Genomic DNA, 22,146 nt, shown 5'->3' on the forward strand with positions numbered 1-22,146 from the left:
AAGAAAATCCTGGGCCTGGAGTTCAGTCCCCAGGGAGAAGAGACCCGAACAGGCTTCAGATAAAGGAGCCAGGGGGTGGGTCTCCTGCCTTGGTCTCTTCCTTTGCATTTAAAAGCTGTTATTCTCAAATACCCAGCACCAATGAAGCACTCCAGTTCATCAGAAATCCTGAGGCCCCTTGACCCTGGGCTCCAGTGAACTCAGAAGTCAACAAACATAGGGCATCTCTTCAATGGAGGCATGTATGTGTCGTGTTCTCTTTTAGGGTTCTCCTTCCTCCTCCCAAATGCAGTCCACCTCCCAAGTTTCCAACACCCCGGGCACCCAAGTAACTCACCTGGGAACTGATAGCCATAGCTAGGAGCAAATCCGGGGTAGCCTCGGCCATAGGTTGCCACAAAGTTGGGATAACCTTGAACACAGAAAGAGAGAGCTGTTAGTTGCCTCTGAGCTGGGTACATCCCAGGGTGGATGGTCATAAGGAAAAGCCTGAGTTATTTTCCTTCACGGAATGATTTGTCTCTGGGGAGGTCTTTACCCAGGACCTGGGCCACCTCTCTCCTGTGGCTGGGGGTGCTGCTGTCGGCCTGCTGGTAATTAACCCATATTTGGGCAGCCAGGCTTCCCAAAGACCATGCACTTTCTCAAACCTGCAGAGTAAATGTCATACATTAGCACCAAACATGGGGCCTGCGCCTGGCTCTGACATTTGGAGAGCTTACCCTCAATGTACTTTGCTTTAAAAGCTGTTGACAGTAGGAGATTAAAGTCCTTGTAATGCCTCTTCCCAGGGTAGTGGACAGTAGGGCCAGCACCAAACAGGTCACGGGTACCCAGGGATCACAGTTTAGTGAATAAACTTCGAGATCAACCCTGTACTTGTGGAAAATGCTGGGCTTAATGAGCCCTGGCCAGGGGGAGGGAGGAGCCCAGAGACCCACTTAACCAGCATGGACATTCCACGGTGGCATCAGTGTCTTTGAGAGTCTTGAGAAGCGGGGTTGGCTATATCAACATGTGTACCACAAAGTATGGCCCCAACTCAGAAGCCTCAGGCCACGTGTCTTCATGAGCATTTCACAGTGGTCAGTTTTTCCAGATCCTCGTCTCAGCAGATGATCTACAGGTGACTATCCGTGGGTGGGTACTTGGGGAAACTGCTGCTGGGCTGGGCATGGGGTGCAGAGAAACCCCTGCTGGTAAGTCCTGATGCAGATGGGACCTTGTCCAGTGTTACTAACGCCCTCACGAGATGTCACCTTAGCACCAGGACTTTGCTGCTCATATTCCTGCCTCTTCACTCTGGCTACAGTGAAGGTTGGTGCAGCCTCCCTGGACTGGAGACCAGTGAAAATGGTTTCACTGGCCACAGGAGATCTGGGGCCATTTCCTGTCCCTGCCCCACCAGGTTCCCTTTTACTTCCCTCCACTTGGGTGTATGATCAACTTAGGTCATTCATGCTCTTAAAATGTCACCACGGCTCCCCATAACCACTAGCCAGACTTTTGCTTTGTCCTCCAAGGTGGATGTCTGTGGTTGTTTTCAGGCTGCCCAGGACCTGAGCCTCCACCCTCTTGACCTGGTGAGAGGCCCGATGCCTCCTTCCAGCTTGGAGCTGGGTGGCTGGGAGGCAGCTGGTGAACTGGGCCCTGGACCAGTGGAAGTCTTCCCTGGGATCTGCTACTGAGCAGTGGGCAAAGAAGGGGGTGGCTCAGAATTTACCCTGGCACAGCTGCAGGATCCAGCAACCAGAGGTGGAAGTGGTGGTTGCCTGACCAGGTCATTCCTGGGCTGAACCATTGGCTGGGGCTGGAGCTTTGACCAATAGCTCCTCTAGCTCCTGCCTGTCTCCTGAGTCCTGTTCCACCTTCCTGTCAATCTGGGAGCACTGCCCATGCACCTTCCAAGAATCTCCTTTGTTGCTTATAGTTCGCTGCTTGTTGTCTGCCACCAAAACACTGGTGAGAAGTCACTTTGATGGGTGGATTTAGAACAGACTCCAGGTTCTCTCAGTGTGACCTTAAACAACACCCCTCAATGCAAGCCCTTGTCACCTTCCTCCTCAGTGAATCTTACATATCACACCAAACACTTTCTGACCTTATAAAGGTTACCAAAAATTCCATCTTTCTTCACTCTGCCATCATGAGTCAAAGACTTGACTGGTCTTCCTGCTGCCCATTCAGTGTTTTTGTGCCTCAGAGATCCTGGGACAGGACCCACTGTCCCTCTCCTCCCTGTGGATGTTGGTGTTGTGGCTTCTGCCTGTGACCAGTGGACCTGTTGTCCAACCCAGAACAGGACCTTACAGGTCTAGGAGTCAGAGGACAGATTCATTCCTGCCTCTGGCCTGACCGTGCTCTTGGGGGTTACTACGATCTGAATGCTCGTGTCCCCCCAAATTCCTATGTTGAAATTCTAACCCTTAACAGGACAGTATTAGGATCTGGGGTTTCAGGGAGATGGTTAGGTCACAGACTAGAGCATCATAAATGGCCCCAGAGACCCTCACCCCTTCCAATAAGTAGGACCCAGCAATAAGTGTTGTCTATGAAGAATGGGCCCTTGATGGACATGGAATCTACCAGTGCCTTGACCGTGGATTTTCCAGCCTCCAAGAACAGTCATAAATGTTTATTGTTCAAAAGCTGCTCAAGTTGCCCCAGCTAGAGAATTTTTTTGTTCCAGCCTGACACAAAGATGGGTCTTCCCTTTTCTTTTGGAGCCTGAGTTTTGCCACCTGTAGAAAAGTCTTGCAGGTCTCCTGCAGCACTGATACGCAAATTCTCAACGGAGACCAATTATGGTGTCTTTGCCTTGCTTCAGTCTCTCCAAATCTGTAGTCACATCAAACCCATGGGCTCAGTGAACTGTCTTCCAACGGGACCTGGCTACCTGTTCTGCTCCTGGGCCGCTATTTCCCAGTGCATGGTGTTTCATGCACAGATGAGATGGAATGGCCCAGAAGCTTTGCACTGACTGTTCTCTGAAGGGAGGAGCCCAGGGGGACCCTGAGCTCAGGTCCTGAAGGAGCAGTAAGAGAAGAAAAGGGACAGCAGCCAGAGCTAGATGCCTTAAATAGATGCACGCAAAATGACTCCTTCCTTGGTTATTTATTTCATGGCTGGGCAATTCAATTCTCTTCCAAATTAATCACCTGCTATCAAATCAGATCTTTCAGCACTAGATTTCTTATACCATTATTTCAACAATATTGATAAACGGATTATATGCAAACAGCCAAATCACTGCTGCCTAAGGGCTTTCCTAATGAAAAATGGCTCCTTTGCTTCTAACTTTAGAGCTGGGGGTCTTAAATATTTTAGTGTTAATCTGACAGCAAAAGCATAAGCCCATGTGTCACCTTCCCTTGGTGTGGGAGAGGACGGTAGAAGGGCCAGTGCCTCCCTGTACTCAGGCCACTCGCACAACCTGATTAAAACATGCTTTCTTCCTGGCATACCCAAAAGTCTCCAACAGGAAAAAAGAAAAGTGTGGTCAAGTTCACCCCAACTTTGGGCCTCACCCCACTCTTTCCAGACAGGTCCATACCATCGTCTCCTGAAGGAGGAAGATGAGAATTTGGCACCTGCCAGAGTGGGGGATCTCATCTCCATGCCCCCATCCCTGAACACCCTCGAGGTCAGGCAGATGAAATTATAAATTTATAATACAACATTACTTCAATTTTCCTCTTCATTTACTGCTGTGCAGCCCAGCTCTGCTCCAACGGCTCACAGCCCCAGCCACACGGGGGAAATTGGCTGGCTGCATATCAATAGCACATTACTGCAGACCCATGGACGCTCCATCAAGCCCCATTACAGCGGGATGACCCAGCCGCCACTTCCATTAGCAGCCGGGCCCCTCCCGCACTGGCCACTGCACAATTTATTTGCTCCAGTACTCTGGCCGCCTGATCAATCCCACAGTAATTATCTCTTGTCACTAAAGTAAAAAAAATCAAGCCTTCTGCCTGGATGACCACCTTTCTTGCAGATCGGCTTTCCATTGTGGCAGCAAAATCAGCAATCAACAACAGAATTTGGCTGTGCCCAGGGGCTCCTTTTGGGACTCATTTTGGGAATGCAGGAAAGGTTTTCAAGATTGTGGCTCTAGATCTTTGCTCCAAATCTTGAAGAAGAAATGCTTGTATTCTAGATGATTCTATGACTCATCCTGTTCTTGGCTCTGCTACTCAGCCACTCAGTCATGGAAAACTGCTCCCATCAAGCCACTGACTTGAAAGAGACCAGAGACTAGGGCTGTTTATCCAGGGAACTGCCACAGTGTGACATCTGCTGTATGACGTCCGGAACATTGCCTGGAGCATCACATCAACTCCATGAAGTCTGCAGGCAGACAAAACATCAAGTGCCCAGAGTTCTTCCTAGGCAAGTACATAAAAGCCAAAGTCTCTAAAGATGCTTGGCCCTTGGAAACATCCTGAGTGGCAAGGGCTCCTCCAGACCTGTGCTATGCAATTAAAATTTAATTAAAACTTTTATCTAATGAAAATATCAGTTCCTTCATTGCATAAGTCACATCTGAAGTGCAACAGTGAGGATGCACATCAGACTAGTGGCCACCGCGTTGGCTTGTGCAGACACAGGAGGTTCCCACCATCACAGCTGGATTAGACCGCACTGCTCTAGAGGGACGAGCGGCACAATTCTGACCTTCCTCTGTCCACCAGAAAACAGCTGAACAAACAGAGACCTACTTGGGAATGGCCCAAACAGATAATTTTAGGAAAGACAAATCCTACCTGAAATTATAAACGAGTCTCGAGGTGTGACTAAGTTCCTGCTGGTCTCCTGATGTGTTAGCGAATGCCAGCAGATCATGGCTCCTCAGCCCTACTCAATCAAGGATGATTGATTTACATTTTGCTTTTACTTCAGATGGAGCTTAATGCTGGGGAACACTGGGCTGGGATTTCATGGGTGCTTCCTGGTATAAGAGTGCCTAAGAATGCTTTTGGCTAAAGGGTTAGCCCATCAACAGTATCTCTCCATGCCTGGGCCTGCCAGGGTGAAGCTGCTCTGCACGCCTCAGCAATGTGCTATTTCTCTACCAACACGTTAAATAAATAGTATGTGCCCAACAAGGCCAAGAGAGTTAAAAGCAGTGGGATTATGGGGCGGAGGGCAGAGAAGGCCAAGAGGAATCAGATATATCAACAATCAAGTGTTTGCTTTTATTAAGTCCACTTTCATTAAGAAAAAGTGGAGGGTTGGGGATGTGGCTCAAGCGGTAGCGCGCTCGCCTGGCATGCGTGCGGCCCGGGTTCAATCCTCAGCACCACATACAAACGAAGATGTTGTGTCTGCCAATAACTAAAAAATAAATATTAAAAAATAAAAAAAAAAGAAAAAGTGGAGACTCCCAGATAACTGTGGATGCCGCTGCGACTGCAAGGCAGTGGGACAGTCTCAGGGGCTGCAGAAACACCTTCTCTAAGGGGCACAGTGGCTTTTGGTTTTTGTCTGGCTCCAAGGCAGGGGACAGGGCCTAGGATGACCCTTGTCTTCTCTTCTCGCCTACATTCTTTGTAAGAAATTCCCATTGGGCTGATTATTCCACAATTCTATCAAAAGCTGTGAAAGCTGAAACCCAAACCAGTGGAGGTTTTCCCAGAGGATATTTGCAGCCATATCAAGAGAGATCACAAATGAATAACTGGACAACTACACCTCATCGGTCCCCCTTTCATGAGGCCTCCCAAAGCATGAGGAAATCTTGTGAGGGATATTTGTAAAGTAGTTCAACAGTATCCAAGTCATTTATAGATCAGTATACTGATGGTCTCAGATTTCTCACCAGGACGTCAGCGTCCTGGGATCAGAGGCCCTGTTCCCTGCTTATTCCCTAAGTGTGTAGAATGGTGTCCTGGCCCTTAATAGGGACTCAGGAAATAACTTGTTGAAGGGATAAATTTTAATGGTTCATAGTTTGACTTAAGATCACAAGTTCAAGGCCAGCCTGGGTATCTCAGTAAGACCCTATCTCAAAATTAAAAAAAGAAAAGAAAAACGGCTGGGGATGTAGCTCTGTGGTAATGCAACCCTGGATTCGATCCCTAGTACTGCCAAAAAATAAATAAACAAAAAAATAAACAATCCCTCCCAAGGAGGTTAAGGCCCTGATACCTCATCTCATTCCATTCACTGATGAATTTTAAAAAAACATGTTTTTCTGCAGGAGCCAAGTTCATCAGCCACACTGTTGAGGGTGGTGACAGCACCGGTTCCAGGAGTGACAATGCGAACAGTGCACCATGGAGGTGGTGACTGGTGTGATCCACGGACGTCAGGCACCCTACCCAAGGATTAGACTCTGCTGAAGTCACACTGCCACTATAGAGGGAAGAAGCCAAGGGAAGCCATCTTTGATGAGGGACTTAAGGGCTTTGGTTGCAGCACAATGGTGGCAGCATCACAGCCTAGCAAGCCGAGAGGCTCAGTGCGGAGCTGAACCACTGTGCTCACTGAGAGCAGCCAGGGAGGCTGCAGGGAGAGTGCTGGAGGAGGCTGGGTGGGAGGTGCTGGGCTGCCTGGAGATGTGACAGGCCAGCCAGACCCCAAGTGCATGCATTCACCAGATGACTCTTCCTGTACTTTAGCCTGAGCTGGTTCCTGGTCTGGGGACACATTTTGGGACCTCTTAGGAGACCCTGCTCTGCAGGCATCTGGACACCTCATATAGTGGCTGGGAATTCAAGAGGCTCGGAGCTGGTGCTGCCTGGAGTCTAGCATGTGGATCTCTGGATCATCCCTGAGTAGCCATCTTCTGGCAAATTCCTTGGGTGGAGGCTGGGGCTGGAGGAAGAGGCTGCAACTGCCACAACACAAGTCACATAAGTTTTTTAACCATGGACTACTGGACTTTATTAAATCCTAGATGCCATGACTAATAAGATACACCTTCACGTATCATTCAGAAAGAAAAGAATGTGCTGGTAATTAAACTGCATGATGCTCTCTTATCACATGGACTGCAAATGGGTCCACAGAAGTGTTTAAAATATGGAGGCAAAAATGTGTGTCCTCTAATCACCAAGTTGTAGTAGTATGCACTCAAATTGGGAGCTGTTATTAATAAGGTATTAGGGAGCCCTGGGCAAATTATTACCCGGGTGAGGGCTGGGGACACAGCTCAGCAGCAGAACAAATGCCTACCATGCACAGGCCCTGAGTTCAACCCCAGCACCCCACCCCAACCCAGGATGGGGCCTGCAGTCGGGGAGTACAGACAACCTGCTGGTGAATGCCTCCTGCTCTACCTAGGCTCCCACGATGAAGCCCTGGTGTTCGTCCATGTGGGGACTCAGGCCAGGGTGTCGGTGGAGAGGTGGCTCAGAGTTGGGGATGCTGGATGTGGCTGGGCTTTTGCTTTTTATCAGTTACATGAATGGAGCTGGCTCTGCTTGACACCTCTGCTTCTCCCTGAAGAAAAACCAGTGCCTTCTTTTCCAGCATGCTAAGATGGTCAAGTCCCACTTAGGTGGAGCACTGTCTGAAGATCTGGACCCCAGAAAATCCCCTATGCACGCCCTAAGGCCTTTATGCTCATTTCAAATTCAAGACTCCCAAAGTCAGCAGATGGTAATGCCATCAGCTCTTTTTCTCTTAAAGTCTGATTTCAGCATTGAAAATCAGTACCTCATGTGGAGTGTTTCTGACATATGACATCAGATGAAGACCAAATAAAAATTATTTTTTAAAGCAAGAGCTAAGCAATTTTCATATTGCAACCGGGAAATGGTTCTCACTGATTTTAAAAAATAACAATTACTCTCACATAGAAAATATTTATTTTAGGCTTTTTAACTTTTTTAATCAACAAGTTTTCGTATTTCCATACATTCCTCGACTTACGATGGGGTTACATCCTGACATTGTAAGTTGAACATGTATTGAACACACCTAACCCACTGAACACCTGGGCTTAACAACACAGTATGCGGAGTCTCCACTGTTTCCTAGCCTGACAGACAGCGAGGCCGGCCAGAGCTGTCACTCACTACTGCCTCCATCACCTTGACAGATGCCAAGCTCAGCAAAAGAGCAAAGTTCAAAATCTAAAGCATAGTTTCCAAGGATCTATACTGCTTCCTCACCATTGCAAAGTAGAAAATTCCTAAGTCAAGTCATCCTAAGTTGAATACAATCTTGTGTACCACATCTTTAATTATTGCAGCTTTGTGCTATGTTCTGGTATTTGGTTAAACACCAGTTTAACCAAACTCTCATTTCTCTGTATTTATTCTCACCTATTTCTTCTTCCAAAATAAGTTTTCAGAATCATCTGCCCAATTTTTTTAGAGAATTATAATAGATTTTTTTTTCTTGGAAAGTCCGTTAAATCTTAAAAAAATCAATTTCAGAAAAAGTAGCCTCGTGGCCACTTTTAATATTCTCGATGGCATCCCTCTCCATTTTTTCAAGTTCATCAAAATAGCTATGCCTGCCCTTGTTATTTTCTCAGACAAGGAGATGTGATTCTTTATAAGATAAACTAGACCGCTCATGTGCCTGAATGGAATTTTACCATTAACTACCATTTATCCCATTTAATTAGTATTTTCCCGACACACAATAACTTGCACAAAAATACCGTTCTCTCGCCTTGAAATTTCTAATTATTGTTGCGACCCACACCATTACGCATGCCCCGGCTTTCTCCATCTTTCATGCCATTTAAGCGGTGAGATTTTCAATTATCTACGCAGGACGGACAGAGATACCTTTAAGGAAAGGGGCATAATATGCAACTCAATTTCTCTAAAAGCCAGGAGAGATCATTTTTAGTCAGAACAAACACACTTTGTCTTTCATCATTTTTTTTTTTTGCAAATAAAGAGTAAAACAGGCTATTTAAAACATCCATTTAAATGCAAATTTTGATATCCCAAGAGGAAAATGTTAATCATTTAAATAGACAGGATTATCGCCCACCCTCACCACCTCCTCTCCTAAGTTTTAGAAAATGTAGCCTGAGCCCACCCAAGCTAAGCCCACCAGGAGCCCAGAGGTCTGAAGAACTCCCGAAGGGAGAGACCTGTTCTCCTTTTGAGGAAAGGGTGGAAAAAAGAGGAAACAGTATCAAGTACCCTATGAGCCGGCTGGGGCAGGATGACTGACAGGTGGGCTCATCGGATCATCATGATTGTCCTGAAGGGGAGTGATTATCCTCATTTATATATAAGAAAACAGGCTTAGACAGGTAAACTGAGGCTCAGACAGTCTGCCCAACAGATAGGGGACCCAGGTGAGCCTACAGGTCTCCATAGCCCTCCCGGTCCACTGTGACCCCCCAGTCACTTGTCTAGACTCACCCAGCATCCCCATGCCAAGCATGAACGCATCCATGGTGTAAGGCAGCCCCCGGGCCCGGCCTCTTGTCCCAGGTGGGAACATGACTTCTTTCGGCTGAGCTTTCTTACATTCTACCTGTTAAACAGAGAGGCGAACAAATGAGATGCAAATGAATTCCACGTAAATGTCAAATGCAGAACCGATCTGGTTACAAGCGAAGTTATTTTTAGCCTTGCTCCTTACTCACTGTAAAAATAGCCTTGCCGAGGTGAGTAAATGGCCTGCAAAATAAATATTTAAGAAAACGCACCACTTGTGCAAACCCTACTTTGGAAAAACCTACAAGGATGAAATTAGGTTCTGGAAGGGCAGCAAGGACATAAGCTAAAGATACACACACACAGGCCAGCTCAGATGGAAGCTTGTGCAGAAAGCATGACAGTTAAGGAGGCCACCAATGGCTGAGGGATATGTCTGTGAGCAAACAGCAATAATCACCAGCCTTCGCGGTCATTGGGCCCTCTGTACAAATTCCTCTGATGTTTCTTCAGGCCAGGGATCTTCCCATCAAGCCATCAGATTCTCTCTCTTATAAAGTAGACAGGCCGCTCAGTCTTAGCTCTATCTCATAGATCAGAAAGCCAAGCACTGGAAGGCTTGGGTATCCTGCTGAAAGCCATCTCCAGGAGGTGGGGGCCTAGAACCCAGGTCTTTCAAAATTTCTAGGTTAGCAATGCTGCCATTTCCATAAAACCCACATCACTGCTCCCCTGAGGGCCGTCATAGAATTAAACACTGATCCTGATCATCTGGATTATAGGGTCTCTTTTTTTTTTTTCCATCTACACCTTCAAGCAGTTGCTCATCTTTTCTATCTTTTGCCTCTAAAATGTTTTATTCCTATAAGTGCACACCCAGAGGTCACTTAATTTAGCAACCTAAACTATACGAATATGACTCGGCAAATATTGCTTTGGCCTGATAAAGTTCCTACACCATTTTACCAGGGCACCTCAAGTCCTTGCTCAGGGCTTACTTGCTCTTTGAGTTTAAGGACAAATTTAACAAGCACTGTTAGCTGGTGATCTACCCGACTGCTGATGAAGATAGGCTATGGCAGAGGAAGGCAGGGACGCTTATAGCAACAGTAACAGCACGGCAGCCTGGCAATGACAGAGGAAAAAGGAACCAGGCATCTCATTTAAAAAGCAGTCTCGGGCAGGGCACAATGGTGCACACCTGTAATCTCAGAGACTTGGGAGGCTGGGGCAGGAGGATTACAGGTTCAAGGATTACAGCAAGTTAGTAAGACCCTGTCTCAAAATAAAAAATATAAAGAGCTGGGGATATAGCTCAGTGGTAGAGCGTCCCTGGGTTCCATCTCCATCAACTCCCTTTCGCCCCCACAAAAAAAAAAAAAAAAAAAAAAAGCAGTCTGGGGACATGGTATAGAAGCAAAAACTACACTTAGTATAAGAGATATGAGGTTTTGCTGTGACTCAGAAGACTGCTATTGCTCAGAGCATGCCTGAGATGTCAAGAGCTAGCTAAACTGTGTGCAGTATATATTGTTTAAAAAAATGGTTCACATGACTAATGACCAATGTGGTTAATACAAAGAGTAATTAGGAGATGGGAAGAGATGAGATGAGCATCCAAAAGAGAAATGGGTAAAAGACATGAACAGGAAATTTACAAATTGACAGTGACCACAAGAGTAAAGAAGCACACATTCTCCAAATAAGACATTTTTCACCTATCAGATTGGCAGTGATAAAGGACTGTTTGAGTAAGAGATCATGAAGGTATGGGGAACAGGGATAGGAATTGGAACATATTTTTCTGATACATATCAGAAAATGATACATCAAAACCTATAAATGTGCACATTCTTTAACCTAACAATCCTACTTGTAGGAATCTATACTGCACACATTGATGAGGCTGTTCACCAGAAGTAACAGTTTATAATAGTAATTTAAAAAATCTCCCGAAAGTTCTGAAAAAATTGGTTAAGCTGATTTTGGCTCATCCACACTGATAGAAGGCCACACAGCCATAGAAAAGCACACTGGAAAACAGAACGGATACAGGAAACCCTTAGTTCCAGGCAAACCAGGACAGCTGGTCACCCTAACGGTAAGATGAGATTGATTTGTAACTGTAAATTACCGTGACTTTGTGGACAACAAAAAAATGCATATAATGGAGAAAAAAATACTAAAAAGACATACTGAAGTGTCTCAGGATGGTCTTTTAAATAAAAGTTACCACTGTAAATTTTTTGGATATTTACTTTCCAAGTTTTTATAAGATAATGCAATAGCTTGTCACCAATAGGCCTACTAGGGTATTATTGCTGCAAGTAGGGGAACAAGGAGGAAAGGTAATTAAAAATAAATAAATTCACCAGATTAGCTCTTTTAGGTTTCTTTTATAAGCCTAGGGGTGGTGATTTGCTCCGGGACTCCAGGGATTCAGAGAGAGAAAGGCAGCTGAGGAATCTTATTTGCGTGAACCTGCCCCAGCCTGGGAAGGTGGGCGTGCCCTGCACAGGCAGAGAGATAATTACCTAACGCCAACACCAGGATGGGGAATAATACTGCTAACCAGCTTGCTTCCTAATAGCCCTATCGGTGACAATCTATTCCATTGTCTTATGAAAACCTGCTGCTGGTTCCTAGGCAACCTGATCAACGAAAATTTCAGGTTTATACAATTTTCATTTAGGGAACATAAAGGTTAACTGACTGTAATGGGAGTATTTTAAACAAACCCACCTACTCTTCCTCTCAGCGAACAGGGCTGGCGGCTCTGTTTAATTCTGCTCTATCTCTGCTGGTGTCGCTTTGGGCAGCACCGGCCACAAGAGTTCTGTCAACCACCTGCTGTGTCAATGGTAAGTGCTCCCTGAGGCCAGAGGCCATGGCATACGCACTCTCTGGGGGACCCCAGGCCCTTCCTGGGCATTTGAGCGACAGGGAGAGGCAGCGGTCACAGCAGGGCGCTTGGCCTGTACTGAAGGCTTCTCAAAAGATTTCTCCGGACCAGAAGGCCTGCCCACACTGCCCCCCCTCCTCCTAGAGGTCCAGGCTAAATTAATTCAACCATGCAGAGGAACTTGTGCCTGGTAAGAGTGAGGCTTTGGGGGACACGATGATGAACAAGGTCAGCCTCTACCTCTGAGAGCACTCCACTCATTCTATTGAAAAAGAGCCGGCACGGCCTGTCTTGTTCTCTGAAGATGAATGCAAGTATTCACACACCGAACTGCCCCTCACTACCTCTGGGCTTGTCATTCAGCAGCCTCTGGAGTTAAACCACATTTGGGTTTTCCTCCCTGGGGAAAAGCCAGAGAACTTGGCATGATAACCGGGGGGTAGAGTTGGACACCAACTGGGAGAAACCAGCCGACTCCTGGGCCCTGGTCATGGACTCGGGTCCTCTGGCTATCCACACGTTCCAGATTATCAACTGCTCCAAGCTCGGCGGCTTCGAGCGACCATTGATCATTCTTCCTTGTGGTTCTGAGTTCACTGTGGTCTCTCACGGAGCTGTGGTTGGATGGTGGCCAGGACTGAAGCCAGGGAAAACCTCGACTATGCTGGAGCCCAAGTGCTGACAGGGGCACCACCCACGGCTTCTCCAGGGCATGTGGTCCTCTCACAGCGTGGCAGCTAAGAACTGCGAGGGAACAGGGAACGTCCCAAGCACGAGCATTCTGGAACGACTCAGGCAGAAGCTGTAAGGCTCCTCCTAACCTCGACTTGGGATTCACCCCAAGCCACTTCCACCATCTACTGGTTCCACTGGGCCAGCCTAGATCCCTTGTGGGAGGAAAATGCACAAGGGCATGAATACCAGGAGGCCAAGACAGTAGGTGCCATCTTGGAGACGGCGCTCGTATGAGACCAATGAAGGGCTGTGAGCAGGCAGGGCAGGGGACACATTACTTGTACCCTGGTATTCGGCTGTCTGGGTTCTTTGGGCAGTGGGCATGGAGGGCTGCTCTTACATAGGGAAGAGGGCAGGACCTGGTGCTCCCCTTCCCACTGCAGCCCCAGAGCGGCCTGCCAGGCTCCCTGCAGTCATCAGAAACAGGTGGTCCTCACGGTGGCCTGGCCTCTTGCTCCAGCTGTCTCCACACCACCAGCTAAGACCCCTCTTTATGGTAGAATGCTCCTAGCACTCACACGGGAAGGAAAAGCACCCTCCCCAAGTGCTTTTCACAGGGCAGCCTTGGTGGCAAAGTCTGGAGGAAGGAACACCTGCAAGTCTAGCCCTGAGTCTGCCCCCAACAACCACTTTTCACAATGGCAGCACTGCCACTGTTTCTATCGGCAACTGAAGACAGCAATGGGATCAGCAGGCAAGAAACGGAGCAGGATCTTCCACAGAGAGTTGTGCTTGTGAGAAGCCTCAGAGGCCCCCTTGTGCCCAGCTGCTCACACCAGAAAGACTAGGCCTCCATTTCCAAATCCCACAGCTGGCAAAGCCACAAGACAACCCCACACCAGGGGCGAATGCCAGGGACGTGTCAACTCCCCCAGTGTGGATGGGATTTGTTTAAAAATTTCCTTCTCCTAATCTGCCGCCTTACTTGACAAACTGGCCTTGGAGGGAAGGGAAGGGCTGGATTCCTTGAATTCCCTGTGGTTATGGTTTTAGGACAGGGACCCAGTGGAAGTCCTTTACCCCTGGACAGGAAGCTCCTACAGACAACACATCAGGGCCTGCTGTGAGCCTGCACCTGTGGTCACTACACCCTTGTGCATGCTGCTTATCTGGGCGAGGGGACCTCTTCCCATCACCATCCAAAGCAACTTAGTAAGGGGCTTCTTGTACTGAGTGCTCTTCACCCGATTCAGCCACTGCTAACATTGGGTCACTTCTGCCTTACCATTTACACACTATGTCTGTATCCATAGGTTGTATTTTTTTCCCATTTGAGAGTAAGTTACACACATCATGGTTTGCCTTTCCTATACACGAGGGCATTTTCTTAGGGAACCACAGCTGAGTTATTCATGTCAGGACAATTAATGCTGATACAATAATTTACCTTTTTGTCAATGAACCCAATAATGCCCGTTATAGCTATATATATTCATCTTCTAAAACGGGAAACCAAGGCCCAGATTTCAGACACCTAGCCAATAGTCCAGATCAGTACTTGTGGGGCAGGGCTGGGATTTAAACCCAGGTCTGCCTACACCCACGGCTCATGCTGGGGAGCAACCCCTATACTACACCCTCTCCCTGGGGGGATGCTTGGCATTGGCTTTCAGGGAAGGTGCGGGAGCTTCTGAGGGCATGGCTTCCCTGCAGGCACTCTGAGTGGCCACTCCTGCCCAAGCAATCTGAAGGCCCTGAAGAGGCAAGCTCACTGCCAGGGTGTGTTTGTGGGAGAGGCGGGTAGTCAAGAGAGGAATGCCAAGCCCTGGGAAGTGAAAAGGCTTTTGTCTCTCCTGGTCTCTACACACAGGGCCCTAGTCAGCACGCAGCCCCGAGGGCTGGTGGGAAACCCAAGCACTGCACCCGTGGCCTTGATGTACCCCCAAGACAAGGAGGCTCTGTCTGGCCTGAAGAGGCCTGTGTTTGCAGCTTCATCTCTCACTGCAAACAGGTCCTGTTAGGAACTATTTGCTCCTCCAGGAAGAGAGGGGCCTATTTCAAAGGATAGAATTCCCCAGTACTGCAGACATGGACCTTGACCGTCTGGCTGTCTGGTTGAAGGGAAGGGAGGGAAGCAGAGGACCAGGCCTCTTGGGGGAGGGGAGGGCTCAGGGAGGGTGTCTTGTGGTTTCCAAGGTGGTACCTTCATTTCACGGCACTTCCTGAGAGATCCAACAACCCGGCCAGGCCTGCCAGTGATCAGGTTGCATCTCCTCTGCAGTCAGCTCTGGTGGCCTGCAGGTGAACACTGCTTCTCTGAAGCCCGATGTTGACCGAGATCTCCTCTGGCCATTAGATCTTTAGCTCAGTCCAAGGAGATTGGGAAGGGAAGGGGAGAAGACACCCAAGTGCAAAAACTCGGGACCTTGACTAACCCAAGTGCAGAAACTCGGGACCTTGACTAGAGTCCAAAGCCAGAGGCAGCAGTGTGCCAGCCTCGAGTCCCAAGACCACACACTGCCATCTGCCCACCAGCCTCTCGGCAGCCTCGGCCCCTCTTCTTCCCAGTTACTCCCTCTTGCCCTGCTTGTCCATCTCTGAGAGACCCCTTGGAAAGCAAGATTCTTTGTGGGGCTCTTACAGGTTCATTACCAAGATTCAGAGATCTGCCTTCAGGGAACTTGCAGGGCCAGGAAGTCACGCCCAAGGTGAGCTCCTTAAACCAGCCTTCGCTCCACCAGGGTGGGCTGGCACTATGCCTGGCCTAGAGCGCACCCGGAGCAGGGCCAGCTACAGAACGCTACAAGAGATGAGGGGACCCTGGTTCAACAACTGCTAAGAGTTTCAAGATGGCAACAGCAAAGCCATTAACCAGAACAGTTAATGGGCACATGCAGCTGCTCAGGTCTCACAACCAGGACGCTGGTCAGGCCAGCAGCAGAGGCGAGTATGGAGCAGCCATGTGAGTGGTGGCACGTGCACCAACATGTCCCCCCAGGAAAGGCACAGAGGGCCTGGAGAAGGAAGGAAGGCAGGACCTGAGGCTTTCTTCTTTGCACGTGGTACTCCTGCTTGAGATACATATTGGCCACTACTCTCTGTGTGGTTTTCAGAGTTAGGTCACCTCTTCTCAGTCCTAATGTCTCTCACAAGGTTCCAAATCCATCAAGATTCTCTTCTCACCCAGGGCCAGAGGCAGGATAAGTTCACAACCAGGTGAGTACAGGGCTTGGGAAGGGCAAGTCCTTGAGACAAAGTCATTGGTTAGGGTGAGGGACGGTGATTTCACTCCTGAAAATCCTGACAGCTACGCTGAGAAGCCCTGGCCCTGGAATCCAGCAGGGGAAGGACATTTAACCATTCTGCAGAACCTCTCCCATGGCACCAGCCCTTCTGCCCTCTGCAAGCTCAGCTGGGCTTCCCAGCTGGCTCTGGTGACACTGGAAGGTGAGCGCAAGACAGTTCTGTGTTCTGTCCCTCTTCTCTCTCCCCAGGCAAGCAAGGCACTGTCCTAGTGACCAGAGACTAGCACTAGACCAAGCACCAAAGCCCCTGGTGGGCATGGACCCCAGAGTCTGTGGAGGAAGAATTACTGTGCACAAAGCAATGGAAATGCCAGCACAGGAGGTGGTGGCGGCCAGCAAGAACATCTGTCTTCAGAGGACACATACCTGTCACAAATAGCCCGGACCCACTAGTGACAAGCACCAGGAGTCCTATGGGATTTAGGATCCTGACTCAGCAGGATCCCTCTGGGGAGGAAGGAGCAGAGTTTGTTGCACCCCACCCACGTGCTACATCACAACATCCCTGTGTACGTGTGTACGTATGTAGCATTCGGGAGATCTTCACAGGTTATCTTACACACATACACGATGGCTATCAAGCACAGGGAAAGGCACACAGGGTTCTCAAGGGACGTCTCCTACTCTCTGTTCCCTCACTGCACTGATTTCCTCATCATTAGTCCCCTTGTTGACAAGGAAACAAGGCTTGGCAGAGTGTCCTGCCCACAGTCACAGGCAAATCCAGGATTCAAATGCAGGTCCCCAACTTCAAAATCTCTGTTCCCTCTTCTGGGTCCTGCCCTCTCATTCCCTCCCTGCCCCTGTCTCCTCAGCCTCCAGGCTCAACTGGATGCTATTTCTCCCACGAAACCATCCCCGACTCCAGCTTCCAGAATTAATTTCTTTACCACTTATGGAATTAATTTCATCCACTGTTTCCTCTGCTCAGTGTTTTATTAAAATCAGTGATGGCAAAGTGAAGTAGGTCATAAACTAATAATAGTAAGCACCTACTATTTACCAGGCAGGCAGGCTGAGTGTGGACACGGATGGGAACATTGGGGATGTGGCTCTTCCCTGGGGGGTGCTCAGAGTTTGGCAACAGGTAGAGAGGAGCTGGTCCCCAATACCGTCCAAGACCCCCACTAATTGCATCCCCCCCCAACCCTGCCCCGATCGGAGGGCAAGCAGGGACCTCATCCATCATGAAGCAGTGTCTGCCAGTGGCCAAGTCCCCCAGCTCTAACTCTCTGCTGCACCTGCCACCTCCCTGAACTAAGAGCAGCTAACTTCTCTCTCTGCACTCAGCGTTCTCATCTGTAAGTGAGAGTGACAGTAGTGCCTACCCCACGGGGCTGTCGGAGCTGAGCCTACACAGTGCTTGCCCTGCACCAAGTTGGCTGAGACATCCCTGACCCTGCTCCACACAGAGCCCAGGTGAGTCTCTCTGAGGGTGATAATGCCAGCTCAGGTGTTCATGTAAATCCAAGAGACAGGAGTGAAAAGGAGAGCAGCTACCCCTCCCCCATGGTCAGCCTTTGTCCTAACCTCCCCCACCTGCCAGCCAGGTAGTCCCCACACCATGCATCAGCAAGGTGTGCTAAGGGAGCCTTGCAGGCTACAGTATTTGGGGAAAAAGCTGACGGTGGCAGCAGCAGCTGTTCTCTTTATTCCTGGGCACCTGCAAGGGCGTTTCAAAGTGAAAAGAAATTTTAGCCTCCAGCAGGTGCCCAAATCCTGCCAGGAGAGGAAGTGGGCGTCTACTCCAGCCCATGGTGGGCTTTGCGGGAGACCCTGCCAGGAGAGCCTCACCCAATTATTTAAAAGAGAGAGAACTTAAGCATCAGGCGCGACCCTCCCTGGATGTCAGGTGCAGCAGCTGTAAGGAGAGGTTTAAGTAAGAATCTGCAATAAAAGTCCTAAGCTATCAGGAAGGGCAGAAGAGAAGGGAGAGCCCCTCCAATGGTCTCTCTGCTCTCCCCTCACAATCCTGGACCTGGGCAGCTAGTGGCATCAGGTGTCCAGAGGCGCAGGACACCCACCCACCATGGCTTTCTCTGTGTAGACTTGGCCAGGACTCACACCTGGGTGCCCCCTCCCTGCAGACCAAGTGACTTCTGCCTAAAGAGCAACACGCCCTGACCCCCTCCACCCAGCTCCCTCCATCCCTCCTCCAGGGGCCCCAACACACAAATCACTCTGCTCCCATTAACTCTGCCTGTACACAAACAGTCCCGCGCCTGCATGCGTGTGTGATGCGTGGGCGCAGGATCTCTCCCTCTCCCACGTAAACACGGGATTCATTTATTAAATGCCTCTCTGGCATTTCCTTTTCTGCCTTCATCCTGCTTGTTTAATATTGCATTTGACATTCTCATTTTATAAATGGCAACAGAAGCAGAATGGATGGCTAAAATTAGCTCACGAGTGAGAGCCATGCTACAAACAGGAGGGTGAACACAGAAGTCCAGTTAATCCCACCCACATCACACCCCCCCCCCCCACTGCTGCGGGGCCGGTTCCCAACAGAGTTCTCGGTCTTCAGGGATGCAGAGGAGCGCTGGTGGGAGCCCAGTCATCCTGCACTCTGCCAGGGGCTGAGGCCCTCAAGCCCACCTGGCCTGGGATGACTCCTTCTTCCCAGCACCATAGTCCTGAGACCCAGAGGCCAGCTCTGGACTCTCCTCGCTCATCCTCCTGGCCCTCCCTCTCCAGAGCCCTGTCTGAGGCCCAGTCCCGAGGTGTGCCCTGAGCAGAAGAGGGCAGGCCTGAGATCTCCCTAGGCTTCGCTCCTGGAAGTGCTTTTTCTAGAACTTCCCCAAAGGAGGATGTGGCTGAAGAGTCTGCCTCAGCTTGCTGGGATCAAGAAGGTCTCAGGGTGCTTCTGCTGTGCTCAGAGGCACTGACATTGTCCCCTCCAATTGGGGTACTTGGGACCAGCCTGCACGCTACTCACTTCTTACCTGACAAGCACCTCCCCTACCCTCCCTCCCAGGGATTCCATATAGGTCCACTCAGGATGATTCTGAGAACCAAGGTGACTACACTTAACATCTACCCCTTTGGTGGAGGGTGCTGTGGCCCGGCTGTTCCAAACCCTTTACAGGCCCTAAGTCACCGCACTCTCTGAGCCAGGCAGTAACAATGCCCCTTTCTGTAAGAGCAGCTAGAGAGCCTGACTGATAGGAAGTCACCTTGCCCAAAGTCACAAAGTGGCAGTGAACTGTGGGAGGGCTTGTGGCACTCTGGGCCAGCAAGGCCTCTCAGTTGGCAACACCCCTGTGCTGTACTTCCTCCTGCTCAGAGCTTGGGGGGGAGTCCTAAGAATCAAGGCCCTGAGCTTCCCACAGGCTGCTATCCCAAGCCCCGGTGTCTGTCTGGGGTTCCCCTCTCTTCTTTGCCTCTGTCTAATAAAACACTATTCAATAGTGAACCTGGCCCCTGGAAACAAGCAGCCCCTGAAACTGGCTGGCTTCCTGCTTGATTGGTTTAGGCCCAGAGTTGCATACCATGGCCAGCAGGCCAAATCGGGCTGGCTGCCGCCTGTTTTTGTAAATAAGGTTTTATTTGAAGGCAGCCACGCCTGCTCATTTGCATATTGTCTGTGGTTCTGTTTGGTTACAATGGCAGAGCTGAATAGCTGTGCAGGGACCATATGGCACTCAAAGTCTCAAATATTTACTATCTGGCCCTTTACAGAAAGTCTGTTGGCCCCTGGCTTAGGCCAAGTGGAGGTCACTTGCTGTTACCAAGTGGTTTTCAGCACGCCTGACTCTCCCAAGCCTTCCAGATTATAGATGCAGCAACCGAGCAGGCGAGACAGGACCTGAATCAAGGCCTTAGAGGAGCCGTAGCAGGCAGCAATTCTGTGTTCACAATTTTGCAGAAAAGGAACCAGATGCAAACACGTTGGGAACTCAGTGGTGGTCACAGAAAACCAGTGGTGAACCCTCAGATTCAGTCTTGGGTTCCAAACCTCTCAGTGCCTCTACATGACCCAGCAGGTCCCAACGAGGGGACAAGGACACGGGCACTTTATCAGGAAGCCAGCCTACAGCTGTGCCTCATACATCGGCGATGCTCAGAGCACTAGACAGGCCTGGGGATCCAGTGCCAGGCCCAGCGAGGCCAGGCTTGCCCCAGCTCCACACTCCCCTCCCTCCCAGCTACCTTCTTTCTGACGCTGGATGAACGATTTATTACCCACAGCTCCCACATTATCCATCATTAGCAACGATCCTCGCCTGGTGCTTCTCAGACTTTAATGTGCACACAAATCACCAGGGGCTTGTCAGCGTGTAGCTCCTGACTCAGGGGTCTGGGTGGGCCCAGGCCAGCTTCCAGAGGCTGCCAAACTGCTGGGACACGTCCACCTGCTGACCACCAGGGCCAGGTCTCCTTTCATTTAAAGACAATGGGCCACCAAACTAGTTGTACCCACCAGTTGCTTAGCAAATTTCTGAAAACCTGACCACCTTAAAGGAATAAGAAAAAGGACTAAAGGAATCCTGTAATAGCCCTTCTATGAAGTGAATAAAATCTCTTCCTCATAGTCAGTTATCAACCCAGATTTTTTAAATATTACGTTTGCCAAGATGGCAGCAGGGTAGAGCGGGAAGAGCAGAGTCTGGAGCCAGACTGGCATGGGTTCAGATCTAGCACTGCCACTCAGAACTGTCCCACTGTAGCAGGCCCTTCTTCGCCTGAGCTCTCGTGTCCCATAGTCGGGGGGAACAGGACCCCTACTCAGGATGCTATGAGGACAGACAGGAGAGGGCATGGCTCGTAAACACTCATCCCTTCTGCTGAGCCAAGTCTAGAAGGCTCTACCCAGGCACCTCCCTGACATCCTTTTGGGGAAGGCCGTGCCAGGCCTCTGAGGAAACCTGGAGCTGGCTCTTTGTCAATTCCCACCTCCCTCCCTGCAGCTGCCCGGCTCCTCGGAAGCTGCCTGAAGGCTGGGCTCTGGCGACTAATCAAGCAAGTGTCCCTGCTGCTCAGGGGCTGTTTCAATCAGGGGAAACGGCGGGAGGCATTATTAGCTGCACCCGCCATGGGGCTCACAGAGTGGCCAGAGAGGACCGCTCTCAGAGCATCACTCCGTGAGTGCATTTGTGCCTGTTTATTGATAAAGAGCCACATTTGCATTTCCCTCTGGCTGGGGCTGTCTCTCGCTCTCGCAGGGTTGGGCCTTGAGCTCAGGTGGCAGGTAGCTTCCCGCCCCTGTCCCTTGCCACTGGCAACTCTGTGCCAGTGGGAAGAAGAGGCTGAGAGATCCGTGGCTGACTGGGACCCCTTCAGCCCCCAACTTGGCCCTTCTCCCTAGCCAGGAATCGGGCCCCAAGGGAGCTTGTCTCCTCTGCCCTTCTTCTAGAAGATCAAGGAAAAACATGGGCCACAATATGGCTGAGGAGGAAAGGAAAGGACACTGACTGGCCATGGGAGGCCCAGAGGCCAACAAGAGGAACTTTAGAGTCTCCTTCAGCCCAGACATGAAGTATGGCCTGGCAATACACACTTGAGCTCTGGAGTACGGCTTTCGGGCCCTGAATTCTGGGGCTGCCACTTACTGACTATGTGAGCTTGCCATCTCTCTCTGCCTTGCCTTCCCTATCTGTAAAATGGGGGTAATGACTACATCAGAATGGACATGATCATCAAATAAGATACGTAAAGCAACACGTTGGGTCTTTCTGGACGTCCTCCTGCCCCATCCTAGAGACCACACACCTTCTTGAGGCCTGCACAGGCAGTGAGGGGATGAAGTCTTATGATCCCAGCTTCTGGAAGACAGCTCTCCTGGGCCTCAGCAAGCAGGAGCACTAGGGCCTGCTCTGGTTGGTTGGATGGTACAGAAAGGCCCTCCGTTTTAAAAATGCCTGGGAGACTTATCGACGGGATTAGCCTGGAAATGGCTTCAGTA

The 22,146-nt window shown here is 49.8% G+C and overlaps 1 protein-coding gene across 10 annotated transcripts in view; it reads right to left on the minus strand.

Annotated features, from left to right (window-relative positions):
* Nucleotides 1-22,146, minus strand: part of MSI2 (musashi RNA binding protein 2) — a 367,851-nt gene that overhangs the window by 49,153 nt on the left and 296,552 nt on the right. For all 10 annotated transcript variants that reach the window (XR_014019236.1, XR_014019237.1, XM_081270296.1 and 7 more), the window contains 2 exons: nucleotides 9,342-9,456; nucleotides 338-412 (listed from right to left, as the gene is read on the minus strand). Coding sequence is in view for 8 of the 10 variants with exons in the window: in XM_081270296.1 (XP_081126422.1) it covers nucleotides 338-412; nucleotides 9,342-9,456 (190 nt within the window). In the remaining 2 variants the exon portion in view is untranslated. The remainder of the gene's footprint in view (nucleotides 1-337; nucleotides 413-9,341; nucleotides 9,457-22,146) is intronic.

The sequence above is a fragment of the Spermophilus citellus genome (assembly GCF_964194105.1).
Source record: "Spermophilus citellus genome assembly, chromosome: 17".
In the NCBI taxonomy this organism is placed as follows: domain Eukaryota; kingdom Metazoa; phylum Chordata; class Mammalia; order Rodentia; family Sciuridae; genus Spermophilus; species Spermophilus citellus.